Source organism: Durotheca rogersii (genome assembly GCF_024521655.1).
Source record: "Durotheca rogersii strain YMJ 92031201 chromosome Unknown GGS23scaffold_25, whole genome shotgun sequence".
NCBI classification, from domain to species: domain Eukaryota; kingdom Fungi; phylum Ascomycota; class Sordariomycetes; order Xylariales; family Xylariaceae; genus Durotheca; species Durotheca rogersii.
In genome coordinates, this window is record NW_026251256.1 from 202,407 (window position 1) to 219,044 (window position 16,638).

Genomic DNA, 16,638 nt, shown 5'->3' on the forward strand with positions numbered 1-16,638 from the left:
ACACACACACACATACCTCTCTCTCTCTTCGACCAACCTCCTGCCGCCCAGTTAGAAGGCTGAGATCTGCTATAGCCTTAAAGCAGCCGTTTACAGAACCACCCCCTTGTTTCTTTAGATATCTTGGTCTTACCCCCTCGTGGCTATTTCCATCACTACCTATACTCTTTATATATCTCGACTTGCAGGGCTGTGCGATTACTAAGTTTGTCGTGCTTCCATTTTGAGCCTCTGCAGCCATGACTAGTCTGGAGTTCATCATGGACATGGTCGACGAAGAGGACGCCCCTCGGGTGGATAAGAATCGTGGAGGCTCCGTCCCTCCGGGGTCGTCTCGTAGTCACGATCCTTCCCGTGCGGGAACGTCGAGCCACGAGAAGCTTAAAGACCAGGACGATAGACTAGCTTCAGCCTCAACGAGACGCCGCGGCCCCTTAAGCCGTTCATCCAAGCCCACCGTTACCGCGTCCTCTTCGTCGCCATCCTTGTCCACGACAGCAACACCGCTAGCACCACCGCCCGCCTCGTCGTCTTCCACCCGGCCCGCCTCTGTTAGTGGGCGGAGTGCTACTGCTAGTTCCGAGCCGATGGACCCCAGCGGTTACGGGAGCCACGCCCAGGCCTCCTCCTCGGGGAGGGGCCTCTCCCCGTCTAGCATGCCCTCGAGACCGATGGGCAACGCCATGGGAGACGGAAACATCCCGCTGAAGCTAACCCCCATCACTGGCCGGGTTAGCCGAGCGAAGAAGGGCATGCCCGTCCATACCTGTACCGAGTGTAGCAAGGTGAGTGAGCCGCTTCTGGCGTGTTATAAGTCGAGAGTGCCGCCGGAGGCTAACCACAGCACCAACACACACTAGACGTTCACGAGGGCAGAGCATCTCAGGCGAGTGTTTCCCAGAGATAGGAGTGATCCCGCTAGCGCGCTGCTAACCGTCCGCTCCAGGCGCCACCAGCTGAGTCACGCGACTCCCGGATACTCGTGCACCTATCCCGGTTGTGACAAGGCCTTCTATCGAGCTGACTTGCTCCAGCGTCACGCTCACCGACAGTAAGTTGACCGGTGGACGAGGGTGAGTTCCGGCGTCCGCAGAGGCTGATGGGATATTATAGCGACCAGGATGACAAGAGGGGCACGAGTGCAGGAGGTAGCCGGCCGACGTCCGCCCCGCTAGATGATGGAAACTCGCCAGGCTTGAGCTATCTGCCGCACGATCCTTCTTCGATGAGTGGGGGCTCGGGTTCCCGCTCCGGTATGCCCGGATCGTCTGATATCTCGTCGAGCGCTGGCTATCCGGGCAGCTTGCCCTCCTACCAGCCGATGGGAAACCAGCGCGGCGGAAGCGGACAGGCCCCGATGTCCCCCCAGCATGGCCGATCAGACAACAGTTACCAGGCCAGCCCGGGCGCCTCTTCTCACAGCAGATACGTCCTCATCAGCGACCAGACTTCGGGCGTCGGGGGCTCTCCGGTCACAGGCACTGGCTATGGGCTAGGCTTCGAACCTCGCACGTCGTCGCCTGCCTACCCCTTCATGGAGACGGGGGTGTTGACCGCGAATCTACCTGCCTTGACCATCCCCGACAACAGTTTTCCTCCGGGCCTTCTTCCTACTGGTCACGACGGGTCTCCCTGGCCATCGTCTGCCTCTGAAAGTCCCTACTCTACGCCTTCGGAAGTGGGTTACAACCAGAGGAGAAATTTCACCCGAGGGCGCGAGTCTCCGACGTCAGACTGGCCGGGCCCTGGTCTCTACTCGTCCGGCGGCTCGCATAGCCTCAACAGCCCGGGTGGCGGGCTTGAAGCTATCGCTACCTCGGTAGCGCCCTTCTTTCCCTCGCCAAGCTTCGACCAGGCGCTGGGCTTGTCCATGCTCTCGGACGATCATTCTTTCGTCGAGCAAACCCAGCCCTACCACCACTATTCTTCAGTTCGTAGTCCGACCCCACCGATTATCTCGCTGGCCGCTCAACCGACTGAAAATCTAGTCACCGTTGCCGCCGCATCATTTCCCGACGCAGCATCCACGGGATCTCGCCGGAAGGGTACGGCAGTCTTCCTTGGGTCACTCCAGGGTGCCACCCTTCTAACGGCGAACACCCTGGCACCGCACGTCCGGAACGCCATCCCCAAATACCTTGACGTATACTGGAAGCGCTTCGACACACTCTATCCGCTGATCCACCGCGCAAGCGCCAAAGCCGCTGCCAACGAGGTGCTGCGTTGCGCCATGGCTGCCGTGGCCACGCAGTTCCTCCAAGGTAGGGAGGATCGCATCATCGGCAAGGAATTGCATGAATTCGCCTGGAAGGAGGCCAACCTAGTAAGTCTCCAACACCCCTCGCCCAACCGCTTCCCGGGCGGCTTGTCCTTTTTTTTTTTTTTTTTTTCGTGCGGGGGGGCTTTACTAACCCGATATACGCAGTGCACGCAGTGGGACCTCCAGATCATGCAAGCGATCCTCCTTTGCGAGTTTTACGCTCGGTTTCGCGGACGGAGTGTGCAGAGACACGCATCGGAGCCCTTCCAGTCGCTATACTCGAGGGTGAGTGCCCGGTCTTCTTCTCCTACTTTTGTCGATTCTCTCATATACTCTACTGCTATTCAGGATCTTCCTCTCTTTGGTTTTGTTTTATCTTCTACTGGCCAATGTCACCCGTACTCAACGTCTTTATCGTCACAGGTGGTCAACTTTTCAGCGCCGGACACGCTTATCCTTGATGCTTCAACACGCGATGAACAATGGAACGAATGGATCGATACCGAGTCACAGCGCAGACTCTTGGCGGCTTGCTTTCTTTTGGATGCTCACACATCCGTGTATTATGAACAACACTTGATGCGACAATTTCCTATATCAAAACCTCTGATTCCCCTAATTCGGCCTACCGAGGATCTCTGGGCCGCCCGAACACCGGAAGAATGGGAGGTCCGCCTCGCCACGAGGCCAGCCAACGCGGAACCAGCCCATCTATCCGACGCGCCGCTCACCGCGGAACAGATAGCCGGCGCGCCACCCCTCGACCGCGCCGTGTTTCTAGCTTCGGAAGCCCTCCGCCTACCCAAACGCCATGACCCGTCGGTACTCGACCCGTCGAGAGAAATAGACGAAGCTCCCGTCGAGCGCTTCAGCAGCCTCTTCCCGGGATCAGCCGTCGCCAACACTTACCTAGCATTGCACTACACTCCCCTCCACGACCTTCTCGCGGTCAGCGGCGACACCTGGCTCTTCTCGAAGAAGGTGGCATTTGACGAGGTCTACCAACAACACAAGAAGCAGCTCCAGGTCTGGTGCGGTAGCTCTCACGCCGCCACCGCCGCCGGTTTCGCTGCCAAAGCTCTCCTGACTTTCCTTGATCCCGGCGCCGCCCACGGCCATCGCAATACTCTAGACGGCGCAGACTCACCTTCGCATCTTGATGGCCGCAACGACAACTACAACAATGGGCAATACCGGGATAGAAATTGGAACATGTCGGACATCTCCGACTATTGGGCCATGTACGTATGCACGCTCATCTGCTGGGCACTCAGCCAGCGGGCGACTTCGACCCGGGGCTGCGGATCCTGCTTCGACCCCGTCGGCGCTTCTTCTCACTACCACAATCCCAGGGGAGAGCAGGAAGCGATGCAATGGTTGAAGACGGTGTCGAGCCTAGGAACGGAGAAGCTATTACAGCTGCGGGGACGACGGGAGGCGATAAGCGTGGTCGGCATGGTGCGAAGGCGGCTCGAGAGCGAGGCTGTCGGGCGAAAGAGCCGGCTGCTCGTCGACGCCGCGGGCACGCTCGCGAAACTTGAAGAGCGCGCCGGCGACAAATGGATCTAGAGGAAGAAAAGGGGGATGCAAGGAGAGAGAGTGTGTGTGTGCGTGAGAGGGGAAAAAAAAAAAGAATAAAAAATACCGAAAAACAAAGAGGAGTAGAGAAAGAGCGAGAGAGGGAAAGAGGAAGAGACAAAGCTTAGGATATCATGCGATGAGAGGACGGTGGTATGGTTTCGGTTTCCCATTCTCTTCCTGTACTATTATTTTCCTTTTCCACTTCCTCTTCTCGGCTGTGTTTTTATTCTCTTTTTTATTCCTTTTTTTCTACTTATTTTCCATTCTCATGTTTCCTTTTAATGCTTTTATTTATAACTTTCTCGAGTTCTATCCTCTTCCTTCCCCTATCTCGGTATCTCTGTCCGCCTGTCTCCATTATTCGCTGTCTCTCCTACCCTGTCTCTCTGCATTTTCTGCTCGAATCATTCCTGATGTATAGGTATAGACCGGTGGGTTTATAGGGGGGGGGAAAGCAAGGCGCAGAGAGATACATGTGTACTGTTTTCCCAAGGAACGTTGGGAGAGGGTGATTCCCCCCCGCCCTCCCCTTTTCCCCGCGAAAAGGGGGAGGGGAAGTTATTTGCATTACCAGCCAAAGCTACGCGTTGATTCCTTACGATATACTGGGGGAGCCATTTTCAATACCCTCCTTTCCTTCCTTATTCTTCATCATTTGGGATTCCCTACTTTTTTTTCTTCCTTTTGGGATATGTCGGAATGGCCTTGGGGCGAGTTCAGAATCATTTGCTTTCTCCCTTTAAGCGAAACCATCTTTCTCTTTACGAGCACACGGCCGCGCGCACATGGGAGGGCACATACACGGCACAAGTTTGCTTAGGGACGGTTCACGATGCGATGGAAACGAAGATGTACTGTTATATTATTACACACTAGATGGGGAGGCATCTTGGGACCGTGGGGGACATACTGGAGATCATGCGATATCATGGGCTAAGCAATTAGATTTGCAGCAATTTGACATACCCCGTGGCTTAGGGGCAGACATGCCTCTTCTCTCTTGTAGCTGTGCTCGATTGTATTGTCCCCTATAAAGGAGGGTTTAGGTACCTACCTCCTACGTACCTAGAGGTAGGTTAGGGACTCGTTTGTAGGGTATGTACCTCGTAGTGAGACTCGAAAGCCAGCTAACAGCAAATATATGAGGTGCTCTGTCGTCACGCGACCACGAGAACAAGTACCTACCCGTCTGACAAAAAAAAAGAGAAGGGAAGAGAAGACGAGCGAGGTCTCATCTGACACCGACAAGTGGCAAAGGAGAAGAAGAAGAGGACAATCCGTCCTTTGTTCTCGCGTGTGACGAGACGGAGCTTTGGAATGGACAGTGTGTGGGGGGGGGGGGGTACCTTGGAAGGCTGACGATGGCCTTATGCGATTGCCTGGGAGGTGTCATCCCCGGACTCGGAATACGAGACCGAGAGAAAAAGGGAGAAAAAAAGAGAAGAGAAAGAAGAGGCTGGCGGCCGGCTGGGACGGGATAAGATGGAATAAACTTGTCTCGAACAGTACCAACGGACCGGGTGCCTCGGTACCCAGGTAGCTGGGCCAAGGCGAACCTGGCTGACCCGATCATAGGCTCCCCCCCCCTCCGTGGTTCGATCGATCGTTCCTAGTCCGGTGCCTTTCGCGGGCTCGGTTCTCGGTCAGCCAGGGGGGTGTGTTCGCGGATTTATGCCAGCGGCGCTTGGACATGGCAGGGCAGAGTGAGCACATGCGCGGTCACTGACGTGTCTGTGTGCGTGTGTAAGGATTGTATGAGTAGGAGTGTGCGCGAGAGCGCGAGGTGGGTTGTACGCGTGTAAGAGGTAGGTAATACTATGACGGAGGCGAATTGGCGTTTGTGAGTAGGACGTCGCCTCACCGACTTGTCGTTTTCGTGGTTTTTCTTTTCTTGAGTAATTTGGATAAGAGGCTGCCCATCTGGTATGCGTGTACCTGCTCATAGCGAGGTGGGAGCGGTGATAACGCAATAACGTATGCATATATCGTGTATCTGACGCTATCGGCGGGAGCACATGCTCAGCCGGCTTCCCGCTTACTTGCCTCCCTGCCAAGTATCTACCTACCTAGGTAGGTACCTAAGGTAGGCTGGAAACCTATTAGTTGGCTTGGGTACCTCGTAGCAGCGGTGGGTTAGGTGCATAGGAGAGAGGTAGGTAGTGTTGTCCCTGCTATCTACACCTTATGGTGGGGCCGGGGGGGGGGGGGGTCCTGATAGCGGCGTCGCCCTGCGCAGAGGCCCTTTCACCTGCTATCTGCCTATCTCTACACATACGTGCATGTATCCTATCTGCATATGTACCTTGTCGCCCGCCCGGTCTGTCCACCTTGCCCTTCTACTCTCTACGCCTTCACCTTGCCTCCCTGCCACCACCACCAACTCCTACTGCACACCTCGTCTCAAACTATCTCTGCGCATCTTATTCCCGTCCCTCTTCGTTGTCGGAGCGCAGAAAACCAAACCCATCTTGCCAATCTTGCTAGTCGCAACCTCGTCGAATTCGTCCTTCTCGAGCTTCACTAGCACACACCCCCTCCCCCCATCCCCCGTGCTGCGGCGAGCCAAGGATGGGAACTTTTCTGTTCAAGTGGTGAGTGGCGATTTTCGTGTCATCCCTCTTCCCGAGAATGCCGTAGATCCAACGATGCGGCTGCGCGCCCGGGAGATCCAGCACCGGTTCCCCTTCCCTCTCTGCGAATCGCGCGCGCGCGCATCTCGCGTGTCCTCTCTCTCTCTCTCGACCAGCGAGGCGTCGGAACTCGACTAACCAGCTTCTCTCTGCCTGTTCTTCTTTCTGATAGGGCCCACCCCGCCTCCGAGGTCTACGTGACGGGCACGTTTGACGACTGGAAAAAGACGGAGAAGCTGGAGAAAGTCGGCGACCACTTCGAGAAGACAGTGACGCTGCCGGATGCCTCCGCCAAGATCTTTTACAAGGTTCGTTGCAACTCGCTCGCCTTCACATCGCGCCGTCCTCTCGCACTACCTGGGGTTGCCTTATATTGTGTGATGGATCCTTCACCCGCTAGCTCGCCTGCCCCCTCGTTTTTCCTCTCTCTCTCTTCTTTCCCTTTCTCGCTTCCGCAAGGCTTCGTGCCTGGCAGGCCGAGGGGTGCGCGCACGAGAGATGGTACCGGGATCCGAGTCAGCCTCCCAAGCTTGCGCAATAGTCGCTAGCTAGGGATGCCTACAGCAACGCCCCCCTCCACCCCTCCCCTGGTCCCCCATGACATGTCGAGTTCCTACGGTACCCTGCCTGCCTACCTGCCTCGCGATTTGTTCTATGCCCTGCGGGTAAGCCGTTAGACGGACCCTCGTCGTCCTGCGGCCTGGGCTCGCGACGCGCCGCCGCGACCCGTCGAGTTTGTTAAAATACCCATTGCCCTTGATCGCCTTGGCCCGCGCGCTGGGTCCGATGCGCCACGTCGTTATACATATATATATAGTGGTGCGCGCAACCGAGCGTTGAGCTCGCCGGACCCGCTCTCTGTCTCGCGATGCAAAACATAGAACCTCTGAAGCTGCGCATGACGCAAAGCGGGCAATTGGTGGCCGCCAACGCTGCGGAGCGGTGTGGGCTGTGACGCTGATAGGTCAATGGCATGGGGGGTTGGACATATCCCAGGAGATATCACCATCGCACTTTGCGCCTAGGTCTGAACTCGGCGCACAACGCAAGACGCACGGGGATACAAGCATCGCTCCCCCCGTCGTAAACGGCCGTGGCTCTCGCTCTTCATTGGGAAGGTCTGTGGTTCCTCTGGCGCCAAGGCCCTTCGAGGCTCTACCTACTGAGGAAATTCGGGCGCCGCTCCAATCCGCTCCAATCCTTGGACGGTCTGTCAGCGCGCCCCACCTGCATTGTGGGGACTGGGCCTCATCATAACCGGACCTGGAATGGTCTTGACTAGATCTCGTTTTTGCTGAGGGGAAGCCCTGCCACCCCCCGACTTCTCTGAACCGCCCGTTGCGAGACAATCCAGTTATCTGGGCCGGGCTTCCCTGCCTACTGCTCGTCGACAACTTACATCGACTTCTCGCTACCGGGCAATCTTCAACTCCTTGTGCAACGCTTCCCCTCTCCACCCCCCTTTCTCTCTCTCTCTCTCTCTCTCTCTCTCCTGCCCCCCATAGTTAGTCTTGTTAGGGTTTTCAAGAGCACACTATCCAGCACCAAGCCTTCACCCGGCCCGCCCGCCTGTCGATTGCGACCGTGAGCTGACCGCTCTTCTTTTCTCATCCTGCAGTTTGTTGTCGACGGCGATTGGGTCATCGATCACACGGCGCCGCGAGAAGTCGACGAAGGCGGCAACGAGAACAACATCCTGACCCCCGAGCGCATCGTTACCGAAGCACCCGCTACGGCCGCCATTATGAGCACAGTCTCTCCCGATTCCACCACCGCCGCCTTGGCCGCGGGCGCGCCGCTAGAGAAGAAGGCCGACGCAGAGGTGCCCGCCGCGGTTCCGCAGGCCCCCGCCTCGGAACCCGAGAAGAGTGGCGATTTCAGCGTGAACCCGTTCCCTGCTGCCGTCGGCGCCATCAATCCGATCCAGCTTACGCCGGGCGAGAAGATCCCCGAGAGCCTCACCACCGCAGGTGCCACCGACAACGTCAAGCTAGACCCCGAGTCGTATGAGAAGAGTGATGCTCTTCCAGGTAAGCGGTCCTGCCGTGTTTTTATTTGTTTCTGTCGAGGTGGGACTCTAGTTGACTGGGTTCCAAGGCGGCCCCCCGGTGATCCTGTCCTCGGCCGCGCCGGAATCTACCACGGCTGCGCTGGCGGCGAGCGCACCAATCGAGACCAAGGTTCCCGAGGTGGTGAAGGAGAGCCAGGAGAAGGCCGGAGCCGACCCCGAGGCTAGCGCCGTCCCCGAAGAGGTCGAGGAGAAGGCGGCCGTGGAGAGTGAGCTTCTCGAGAAGGTGAAGGAGGCACCCGCTGCCTCCGAAGGTACCGCCGGCCAGGGCGCCGACAAGGCCGAGAAAGCTGTCACCGCCGACGAAGCTGCTGACTCGGTTTCGGCCGTGGCCGCAGCTGTGGGCACTGCCGCCGTCGCTGCCGTCGCTGGCGCGGTGGCTGCTAAAGATACTGTTGTCGAGAAAGCTACAGAGGCTGTCGCTAGCGCAGAAGCTTCCGCCGTCGAAGCAGCCGCAAAGCTTCCCGAGTCGATTAAGGAGAATCTCCCTGAGTCAGTTCGAGAGGTGATCGCCAGCGCGAGCAAGGAGGAGACTCAGAAGGAGGTCTCGCCCGAAGTACCTGCCGAGGTCAAGCAATCGATCGCCGAAGCTGGAAAGGAACCGGAGGCCGCGGCGAACACTGAAGCCGTTGAAGAGAAGAAGGCGGTCGAGGCCGAGCTGTTGAAGGAGGTTAAGCCGGCGGAAGCTAACCCCGCTGAGGCCAAGCCAGCGGAGGCTGAAGCCCCCGAGGTCGAAACTGAGCCGACGGCGGCGGTGGCGGGGGATAAGCCGGCCGCAGAGCCGGCCGCCACCAACGGCACCACCGCTGAGCCAGCTGCCCCAGCTGAGGCAGCCGCATCCGACTCGGCGGCGAAGCCGACCGAGGCGGCTACCGAGGCCGGTGACAAGGCAGGTGACAGCTCGGGAGCGTCGGAAAAGAAGAAGAGGAAGAACCGACTCAGCGCTATATTTGGCAGGGTGAAGAGCAGGTTCTCCCACAAGTGAGGGCCTGCTGCTCGCTGTCTTATCTCTTTTACCCACCTCGATCCCGGCTCCTTTCCGGCCTTTTCCTTTTTCTCCCTAATTCCTTTTCTTCGAAGCTTATGATTCCCCATGTTGCGCCGACTCATTGCGGCAGGGTGCCGACGGCGGGATGAGTCACGTTTTCTGTCGAACGTCTCAATGTACATACCTAGATGATATCCGGTTCACTCGGCATTCGCTATCGGGAGGCTCGGGGACGTTCCTTGCGCACTGTTCCGATAAGGGGTCGATCCGGCTCTGCACGGTCCGGGTTGGCTTCGTTACTTTGTTGTAGCTTGTCTCTTTTTTCCTTTCCGCTTTTGGTAACGAGTTATTATTACGTATCTGGGAACTCTCTCTCTCTCTCTCTCTCTCTTCCTCTCTTGCTCTGCCTCTCGCTCGGCATGGTGGCTGCTGCTTCCTCTCTGCCATATCGGGCCATATCGATATCGTCTAAGGTCGGAGATAATTCAGGATCGAGGACGGGGGTATGTATGCGGATAGGGGGGAGGACGGCCAATCGACGGGTTTAATGGAGAAGGGTATAGACGTGAATACATGACTGGATGTTGAACGAGTCTTCCGGGGCGGGTAGTGATGGTAGTTTTGGGTGAAGAAAATTAGCTCTAAAATAGACAGTTGCGGTGTCTTCCTTCGAAAGCAATGATGCACTTCTATTCTCCCTGTCCAGATGCTTGGTCGGTTACTGGCTACCGATGGTATTTCTATACGGTAGATATATACCTACCTATATGTCCCTCGCAGGGCACTTACGGTATGATATCACCTTAGGTGTAGGTGTATAGGGGATCTGCCCGTCGGCTTAAACGGATAGTTGCATATGTAAGATAGGTTAGATTATGTACTTGCCCAGAAGCACTAAGGGGCAGGTAGTTGCAGGTACCTTAGGTACCTATATAGAAAGGTACGCAAGATTCCCACCTAATTGAATCATCCATCCATGCAATGGAAGGCAGTTGCTGAGGTACAGGTAGGTACCTAGGTAGGTACCTGTGCCAAGTCGAAGGCACAATACCTGGATGGACAGAACTTCGGTACCTGAATCTACTTTATTCTCTGCGGGTCTGGGCGGGGATCTTGGCTAGGAGAGGTACTGATATGTACCTAAATTGTTCCGATGGGGGAAGGACCTGCCACTCGGCTGCCACTCGGCTGCCACTGTCGCGCGGATGATGACAGTTGCAATATCGTGCTGGGGCGATGCCCCGCCTGGCTGCCGGGTGACTCTTCCTACTTATGTACTTGCGGACTTCCCGTTGTCCTCCCCTCTTCTTCGAGCCCTCTCCCGCGATCTCCTTCCTGACACCAGCAGCGTTCCGGGGTCCCGTCCATTCCGGACCCCTCAAATCGCCGGCCGATTGACAACCGAACCGCTTCGTCGCTGTTAAACTATTTCGAGCTCGATACTGTGCTTGATGGGTGGACCGTTGTTCTCATCAACACCTACTCTTTACTCCCCCGTGTCTTCCTGCTGACCAATACGCACCATCACCTGGATGCTGTCGAGCCGTTGTCGTCGCCATCGGCCAAGCCCTCTTTACCTCCGCGGCTACGTTCATCATGAGCTCTGGCCCGTCGAATCTGGGAGGCAAATCCCTATCGTCCTCGACGCCGCATGCCCCGAGCTCCCAACCCATCTCCGTCCCCACCGCGAGCTTCGAGTCCAACTCCCGCCGCTCCGGCCCGTCGAACCTGTCATCCCCGAATTCGGCGCCGAGGAAGGGACAAGGGTTGAGGAAGCAGCACCGGAACCAGCGAAGGCCATTGAGAGACGCTGGCCAGCCGGACGAGGATGACGCGATGGACGAGATCGTAAGCAACCCTCAATCGCCGCGATCGCTTCTCGGCGAGGTGAGCCGCTAATTAGCTGGGGCAGCGGGCCATCCGAAACGCCTCAAGCCGCCGAGGGCAGACCTCTATCACCCACCTTCTGAACTACTCCGTCTCCGCGCGCCACTATCACGACTACCCAAGGTCAAATCGCAGACACCCCACTTGGGGACCGGGCTCTGGTAGCCACTCGGTCGACAAGGCTAGGTGCGTATTCTATACCCCATCTATGGAGTCGTCGCGTTCGTGTGCTGATAGACGGGCTTAGGTTCGTTCACGCCAACTATCGTTTCGTGGTTTCGCCGACCGGGGACTACTCATCCCAAGCTGTCGACGCCGATAAGTATCTCGAGTGGTCCGATGTGCTCCAGATAATCGCCTCTGCTGAGTCCCAGAGCACCTCGTGCCCCATCTGCCTCTCCGACCCGGTGGCGCCACGAATGGCGCGTTGCGGCCACATATTCTGCTTACCGTGTCTGCTGCGTTTTATGAACTCGACGAATGACGACGAGCCGAACCCGCGAAAGGAGGTGCGATGGAAGAAATGCCCTATTTGCGAAGATTCGTTCCGACTCTCCGAGATCAAGCCGGTGCGCTTTTACGCCGGTCAAGAGAACCCTCTGCCGACGCCAGGGCAAGACGTCGTGCTAAGGTTGATGGTGCGCGACTCGAAATCTACCCTGGCTCTTCCGAACGAAGGAGGCCCGGACGTAGCAAACTTGGGAGAAGACATTCCTTGGCACTTCGCCGCTAACGTGATGGATTATGCTCGGATCATGAAGGGAACAAGCAGCTACCTCGTGAGCCAGTACGATAGGGAGGTAGAGGACTTGCAGCGTCAAGCACAGGAAGACGTATTCCAGTTCGGGGTTGAGGATGGAGACTGGACCCAGCGGGCCATTAATGCCATCAATACTGCAAAGGAAAAGGTGCAGGCCCAGCCGAACGACGAGGGGCTGACATCGTCGATGAGCACCCTCAAAGCGAAGCAGCCGGCCGGCCAAAAGTTTTATTTCTACACGGCACCTCCACACCTCTATCTTTCGCCTCTAGATATTCGGATTTTGAAGACTATGTTTGGCGATTTCTCAAATTTCCCCTCGACCCTGCTTCCGTGCGTCGAACATATCTCGACCGGCCACGTGGTGGACGATGCTTTGAGAAAGCGAGCCAAGTATCTAGGGCATCTTCCCCACGGTTGCGTTGTGAGCTTCCTCGAGTGCGACTGGACGGACATAGTGCACTCGAACGTCCTGGAAACGTTCTCGGGCGACTTGGAGCGTCGCCGCAAGCTACATCGCGATAAGGCGGCACAAGAAGAACGCGAAAGGCTCCAGGCCGAACGCCTCGAGGCCTCGGCCATCGGTCGCAGTACTCGACGGCACTTTGACGAGAGTAACGAGGGCAGGTTTGAGCCTACACCTGTCATGAACTCGGATGATTTCCAGCCACTTGTTGCGGTGGAAGGCACAGCTGGTACAACACCTCCGAAACCCCGTCCGGGATTCGGGCACCTAGCGGAAATGTCGACCAGTCCGTCGACCTCGAAGACCGTATGGGGAACGCGGGCAATTCCTGCGTCGCCCGAATTGGCCCCTGTGCCGGAGCGCGAAGTCCACGACGGATGGCTCAAAGCGGAAGAATTCCTGGGGGTACATATGGAGGCTCTCAACCTCGACGCTGATAGCGCCGGCCCAAGCGACGGGACTGGCACTGGTGGTGGCGGTGGTAAGAAGAAGAAGAAGAAGCAGAAGATTACATTGATGAGTACGGGGAGTCGACATTGCGGTTGAAGAAGCATGCGGGTCTCAGCTGTCGCCGGACTTATGCCTTTCTTCACTGCCCTATCCATCGGTTCCAAAATTGGGCATTATGGCAGCTTTTGTTTCGATTGGATTGTCCTTCAACCGTGGAATGCGCCCTACATGAATGGAGCTGGTCAGCTTCGCATTCTCAAGTCGAAAAAAGCAGGTGAAAGGAAGGCCGTGACGGCTAGACAGTGAGGAGAATTCTGGTTCGGCCGAAGTCTCCACTCCGCGTCCCAACGGTAGATTCTGAAGGGAACATGACGGCACGGCAGCAAGGCGTATATAAACTTGGTAGCGATCTATTTGACATCAACGGCAGCCCGCCGGGGGAACGCGTTATCAGATATATCTCTGAGATTACCGGCCCTTGTATAAACTCATATCAATACGTTGACTAAGTGATAGATAGACCTAGGCATATTTTTCTGTATGGAAAAGGAGAGAAGAGATGGAATTGGGTGGCCCGGCTTGACTGGCTTATCTCTCTCTTATCTCGGACCCCGCTGTCATTATAAATAAATACCTACCTGCTTGCCTGTCTATGTGTGTATATATGTGTCTACATCTTGGAACCGGCGGTAACACACTTATGTCTCCTGTTCTCCCTTGGGCCCCTCGCCGAGAGATTCAAGTCAAGGCCGGAACGGGGATCCTCGAGAATTAAGATACGTATCTGAGGTTCTCAGCAGATACATACACGCACACGCACAGAGAGAGAGAGAGCCTGGTGCAGCTATCCAGAAGAGAAGGATACGAGAGAGGGAAAGGGGGAGACCAACACCCCCAAACTTGTGTCCCCGAACGGAGAACGCCCAAGACACCAACCACATGGAAGCCCGGACGGAGGAGACGGGGGACGAGCGGCCGCCGGCGCTGCGCATCGACCCGCCGCTGCTGAACTCGGCGAGCCCGTGGGCGACGACGCTGGCGGACCTGCGGGCGCTGCGGGCGTGCGCGTCGACGGGGGGCGTGACGACGCGGACGGCGGTGGCGCGGGGGGGGGCGGGGTTCGCGCACGACGGCGCGCGGCACCGGCACGCGTTCTTCGGCGACGGCGGCGCCGCGAGCGCGAGCGTGAACAACATGGGGTACAGCCCGGTGCCGCTGGACGGGTACCTGGAGTTCATCGCGACGATCCTGGCCGAGGAGGCGGCGGCGGCGGCCGGCGGCGCGCGCCGCGACAAGCCGTTCGTGGTGTCGGTGGCGGGGCCGCCGGCCGACGTCGCGGCCGCGTACGCCCGCGTCGCGCGCCTCGCCGCCGCCGCCGCCGCGCCCCTCGCCCTCGAGCTCAACCTCAGCTGCCCCAACATCCCCGGCGCGCCGCCGCCCGCCTACGACGGCGCCGCGCTCGCGCAGTACCTGGGCGCAGTCGCGGCGGCGGCGACCGCGGCCGCCGCGGAGGGCGTCCCGCGCGTCCCCTGGGGCGTCAAGACCCCGCCGTACACGCACGCGGGCCAGTTCGCGATGCTGGCCGCGGCGCTGCGCAGCGTCCCGCGCGGCGGCGGGGGCGGCGGAGACGTGTACGAGTACTGCCCGGCGAGCTTCGTGACGGCGACGAACACGCTCGGCGCGTGCCTGGTGCTGGGGGAGGGGGAGGGGGGGGAGGGGGCGTGGCGGCCGGTGCTGCTGCCGGACGGGGACGGGCACGAGGAGGAGGAGGAGGAGGCGGGCGAGGACCCGCCGGGCGTCGGCGGCGTGGCCGGCGCGCCCCTGCACCCCCTCGCGCTGGGCAACGTCGCGGCGCTGCGGCGCCGGCTCGACGCCCACCCGGCGACGCGCCACGTGGCCGTGCTCGGGGTCGGCGGCGTCGCCGACGCGGCTGGGTACCGCCGCATGCGCGCTGCTGGCGCGGCGGCCGTGGGCTTGGCCACGGCGCTGGGGCGCAAGGGCGTCGGGGTGTTTGGCGAGATCGAGAGCGGGCTCGGGGGCAGGTGGTGAGCGAGCGAGCGAGGGGAGGGGGGCGGGGGGGAGAAGGGGTTAAAGGGGTCGGGGTCACGTAGCATCCGCACGCGCGCGGTCCCGGGCTGGCTGCGCGCGTGGCGAGGCACAATGCAAAATGATATTTCTATCGATCGCGGTACGGAGCATTGCCCTCTTAGCCATTCTCGGTCCTATCTTCCGCGGTGCTGCTCTCTATCCCGTAGGCATATATATATCTCGACACATCTACCTAATACGAGCTTACAAGCTTCCCCGCCCCCCTATTACACTCCCCACGCCTCCCCCACCCACTAGACCCTTCCTCTTCCCCTCTCCCGTCCTCCTCCCCAGCCCATCTTCCCCTAAACCTAACCTTGGCAGCAGCAGCAGCAGCGCGCCTACAGCGCCGCCACTGCCGCCGCGAGCACCAGCAGCCCGGCAGCCGCCTCGGGGCCGCTGGCGCCGTTGCTGCTCGAGGGGCCGGGGGCGTCGTCGTCGGTGGTGCTGGCGGCCGGCACGGTGGGCGTGGGCGTGGTATGGGCCTGGCCGTCGCCAGCGGAGGTCTTCGTTTTGGAAGACTTCGTTGACGGCGCTGAGCTCCGGCTCCGGCTCCGGGTCGCCGTGAGGTTGTTCGTGTAAAAGCCGGCGTTGCTGCGGCGGGCGTTAGCGTTTGCGAGGGGGGGGGAACTTTTTTGTTTGGAAAAAAAAAAAGGGGGGGGGGGGGGAAGGGGGGGAAAGAAAGGAGGGCGCCTCGCACCAGTACAGGTCCTTCCGCTGCTGGTAGCTCGCGATGCGGCTGTCGTCGGGGCAGCGGTTGAAGCAGCTGTTCGCGCACGCACATCACGATTAGTATCACTGTTACGGGCCCCTGGGAGTTCCCGCGCTGGCGGGGCGAGAAGGGAGGGCGGCGCACGTCATGATGGGGGTGTACTTGCCGCACAGGCACGGGTAGTCGCTCGCCTGGCACAGTCTCAGTTCGTTCCCGGTGCCGGCCAGGCACGCCTCGAGGGCGCTCTGCGCCGCGCACGGGGCGCCGCTCGCGGCCCCCGTCGGCGTCGTGGCGCTGTCTGGCGTTGCTGCCGTGGCGGCTGCGAGCAGAGGCGCCGCGAAGAAGGCGATGGATTTCATGGCGGCTTTGTTTGTTCGTTGCGCGTTCCGGTCTGGTCTGGCGGTTGTTGATGCTACGCCGAGCGAGCTGTGCTTCTCGGATAGGTAGAGAGAGACAGAGAGAAACAGACAGAGACAGAGAGAGACAGAGAGTGAGTGAGAGAGAGAGAGAGAGTGAAGGCGATGAGCTGTCTGGAGCGCGGGGGGAAGAGAGACGCGAAGGAACCCTCCGCCTGGACTCAAATAACTGGACGTTGGCCCAGAGAGGCGGTGGCGGGTGCTCGCCAGCGTTGCCCTTCCTCCTGCGTCTGGCCCCGCGTCAGAGTTATGCTGGAGAAAGCATATACAGCATCCTTAAATCTAACCGCTCGTCTCGCGGCGTAAAAGGGGCATGGAGGTGAGGTAGTGCC

General features: G+C 59.0%; 7 protein-coding genes across 7 annotated transcripts; 6 read left to right on the forward strand and 1 right to left on the reverse strand.

Annotated features, from left to right (window-relative positions):
- Positions 1 to 239: 239 nt before the first annotated feature.
- Positions 240 to 3,829, forward strand: GGS23DRAFT_599601 (uncharacterized protein; the record flags this gene model as incomplete). The annotated part of the gene is made up of 5 exons (XM_051518949.1): positions 240 to 785; positions 861 to 1,051; positions 1,114 to 2,323; positions 2,426 to 2,545; positions 2,684 to 3,829. The coding sequence occupies 5 exons, from the start codon at positions 240 to 242 to the stop codon at positions 3,827 to 3,829; spliced, it is 3,213 nt and encodes a 1,070-aa protein (XP_051368935.1).
- Positions 3,830 to 3,897: 68 nt separating this feature from the next.
- On the forward strand, positions 3,898 to 4,455 carry GGS23DRAFT_240477 (uncharacterized protein). The gene has a single exon (XM_051512159.1). The coding sequence runs from the start codon at positions 3,994 to 3,996 to the stop codon at positions 4,282 to 4,284; it is 291 nt and encodes a 96-aa protein (XP_051368936.1). The 5' UTR covers positions 3,898 to 3,993; the 3' UTR covers positions 4,285 to 4,455.
- A 1,618-nt stretch (positions 4,456 to 6,073) lies between these two features.
- GGS23DRAFT_240557 (uncharacterized protein) lies at positions 6,074 to 7,175 on the forward strand. The gene is made up of 3 exons (XM_051512161.1): positions 6,074 to 6,432; positions 6,644 to 6,969; positions 7,094 to 7,175. Exons 1-3 carry the CDS (start codon positions 6,410 to 6,412, stop codon positions 7,138 to 7,140), a joined length of 396 nt encoding a protein of 131 aa, XP_051368937.1. The 5' UTR covers positions 6,074 to 6,409; the 3' UTR covers positions 7,141 to 7,175.
- A 797-nt stretch (positions 7,176 to 7,972) lies between these two features.
- Positions 7,973 to 9,620, forward strand: GGS23DRAFT_240554 (uncharacterized protein). Its single transcript, XM_051512160.1, has 2 exons — positions 7,973 to 8,501; positions 8,569 to 9,620. Exons 1-2 carry the CDS (start codon positions 8,216 to 8,218, stop codon positions 9,522 to 9,524), a joined length of 1,242 nt encoding a protein of 413 aa, XP_051368938.1. The 5' UTR covers positions 7,973 to 8,215; the 3' UTR covers positions 9,525 to 9,620.
- Positions 9,621 to 10,847: 1,227 nt separating this feature from the next.
- On the forward strand, positions 10,848 to 13,743 carry GGS23DRAFT_581733 (uncharacterized protein). Its single transcript, XM_051517200.1, has 3 exons — positions 10,848 to 11,375; positions 11,440 to 11,600; positions 11,662 to 13,743. Exons 1-3 carry the CDS (start codon positions 11,124 to 11,126, stop codon positions 13,184 to 13,186), a joined length of 1,938 nt encoding a protein of 645 aa, XP_051368939.1. The 5' UTR covers positions 10,848 to 11,123; the 3' UTR covers positions 13,187 to 13,743.
- Positions 13,525 to 15,139, forward strand: GGS23DRAFT_614072 (uncharacterized protein; the record flags this gene model as incomplete). The annotated part of the gene is made up of 1 exon (XM_051520618.1): positions 13,525 to 15,139. The coding sequence occupies exon 1, from the start codon at positions 14,030 to 14,032 to the stop codon at positions 15,137 to 15,139; it is 1,110 nt and encodes a 369-aa protein (XP_051368940.1). The 5' UTR covers positions 13,525 to 14,029.
- A 380-nt stretch (positions 15,140 to 15,519) lies between these two features.
- On the reverse strand, positions 15,520 to 16,609 carry GGS23DRAFT_614074 (uncharacterized protein; the record flags this gene model as incomplete). Its single annotated transcript, XM_051520619.1, has 3 exons — positions 16,035 to 16,609; positions 15,879 to 15,944; positions 15,520 to 15,772 (listed from the first exon to the last, which is right to left on the reverse strand). Exons 1-3 carry the CDS (start codon positions 16,247 to 16,249, stop codon positions 15,520 to 15,522), a joined length of 534 nt encoding a protein of 177 aa, XP_051368941.1. The 5' UTR covers positions 16,250 to 16,609.
- Positions 16,610 to 16,638: the final 29 nt, after the last annotated feature.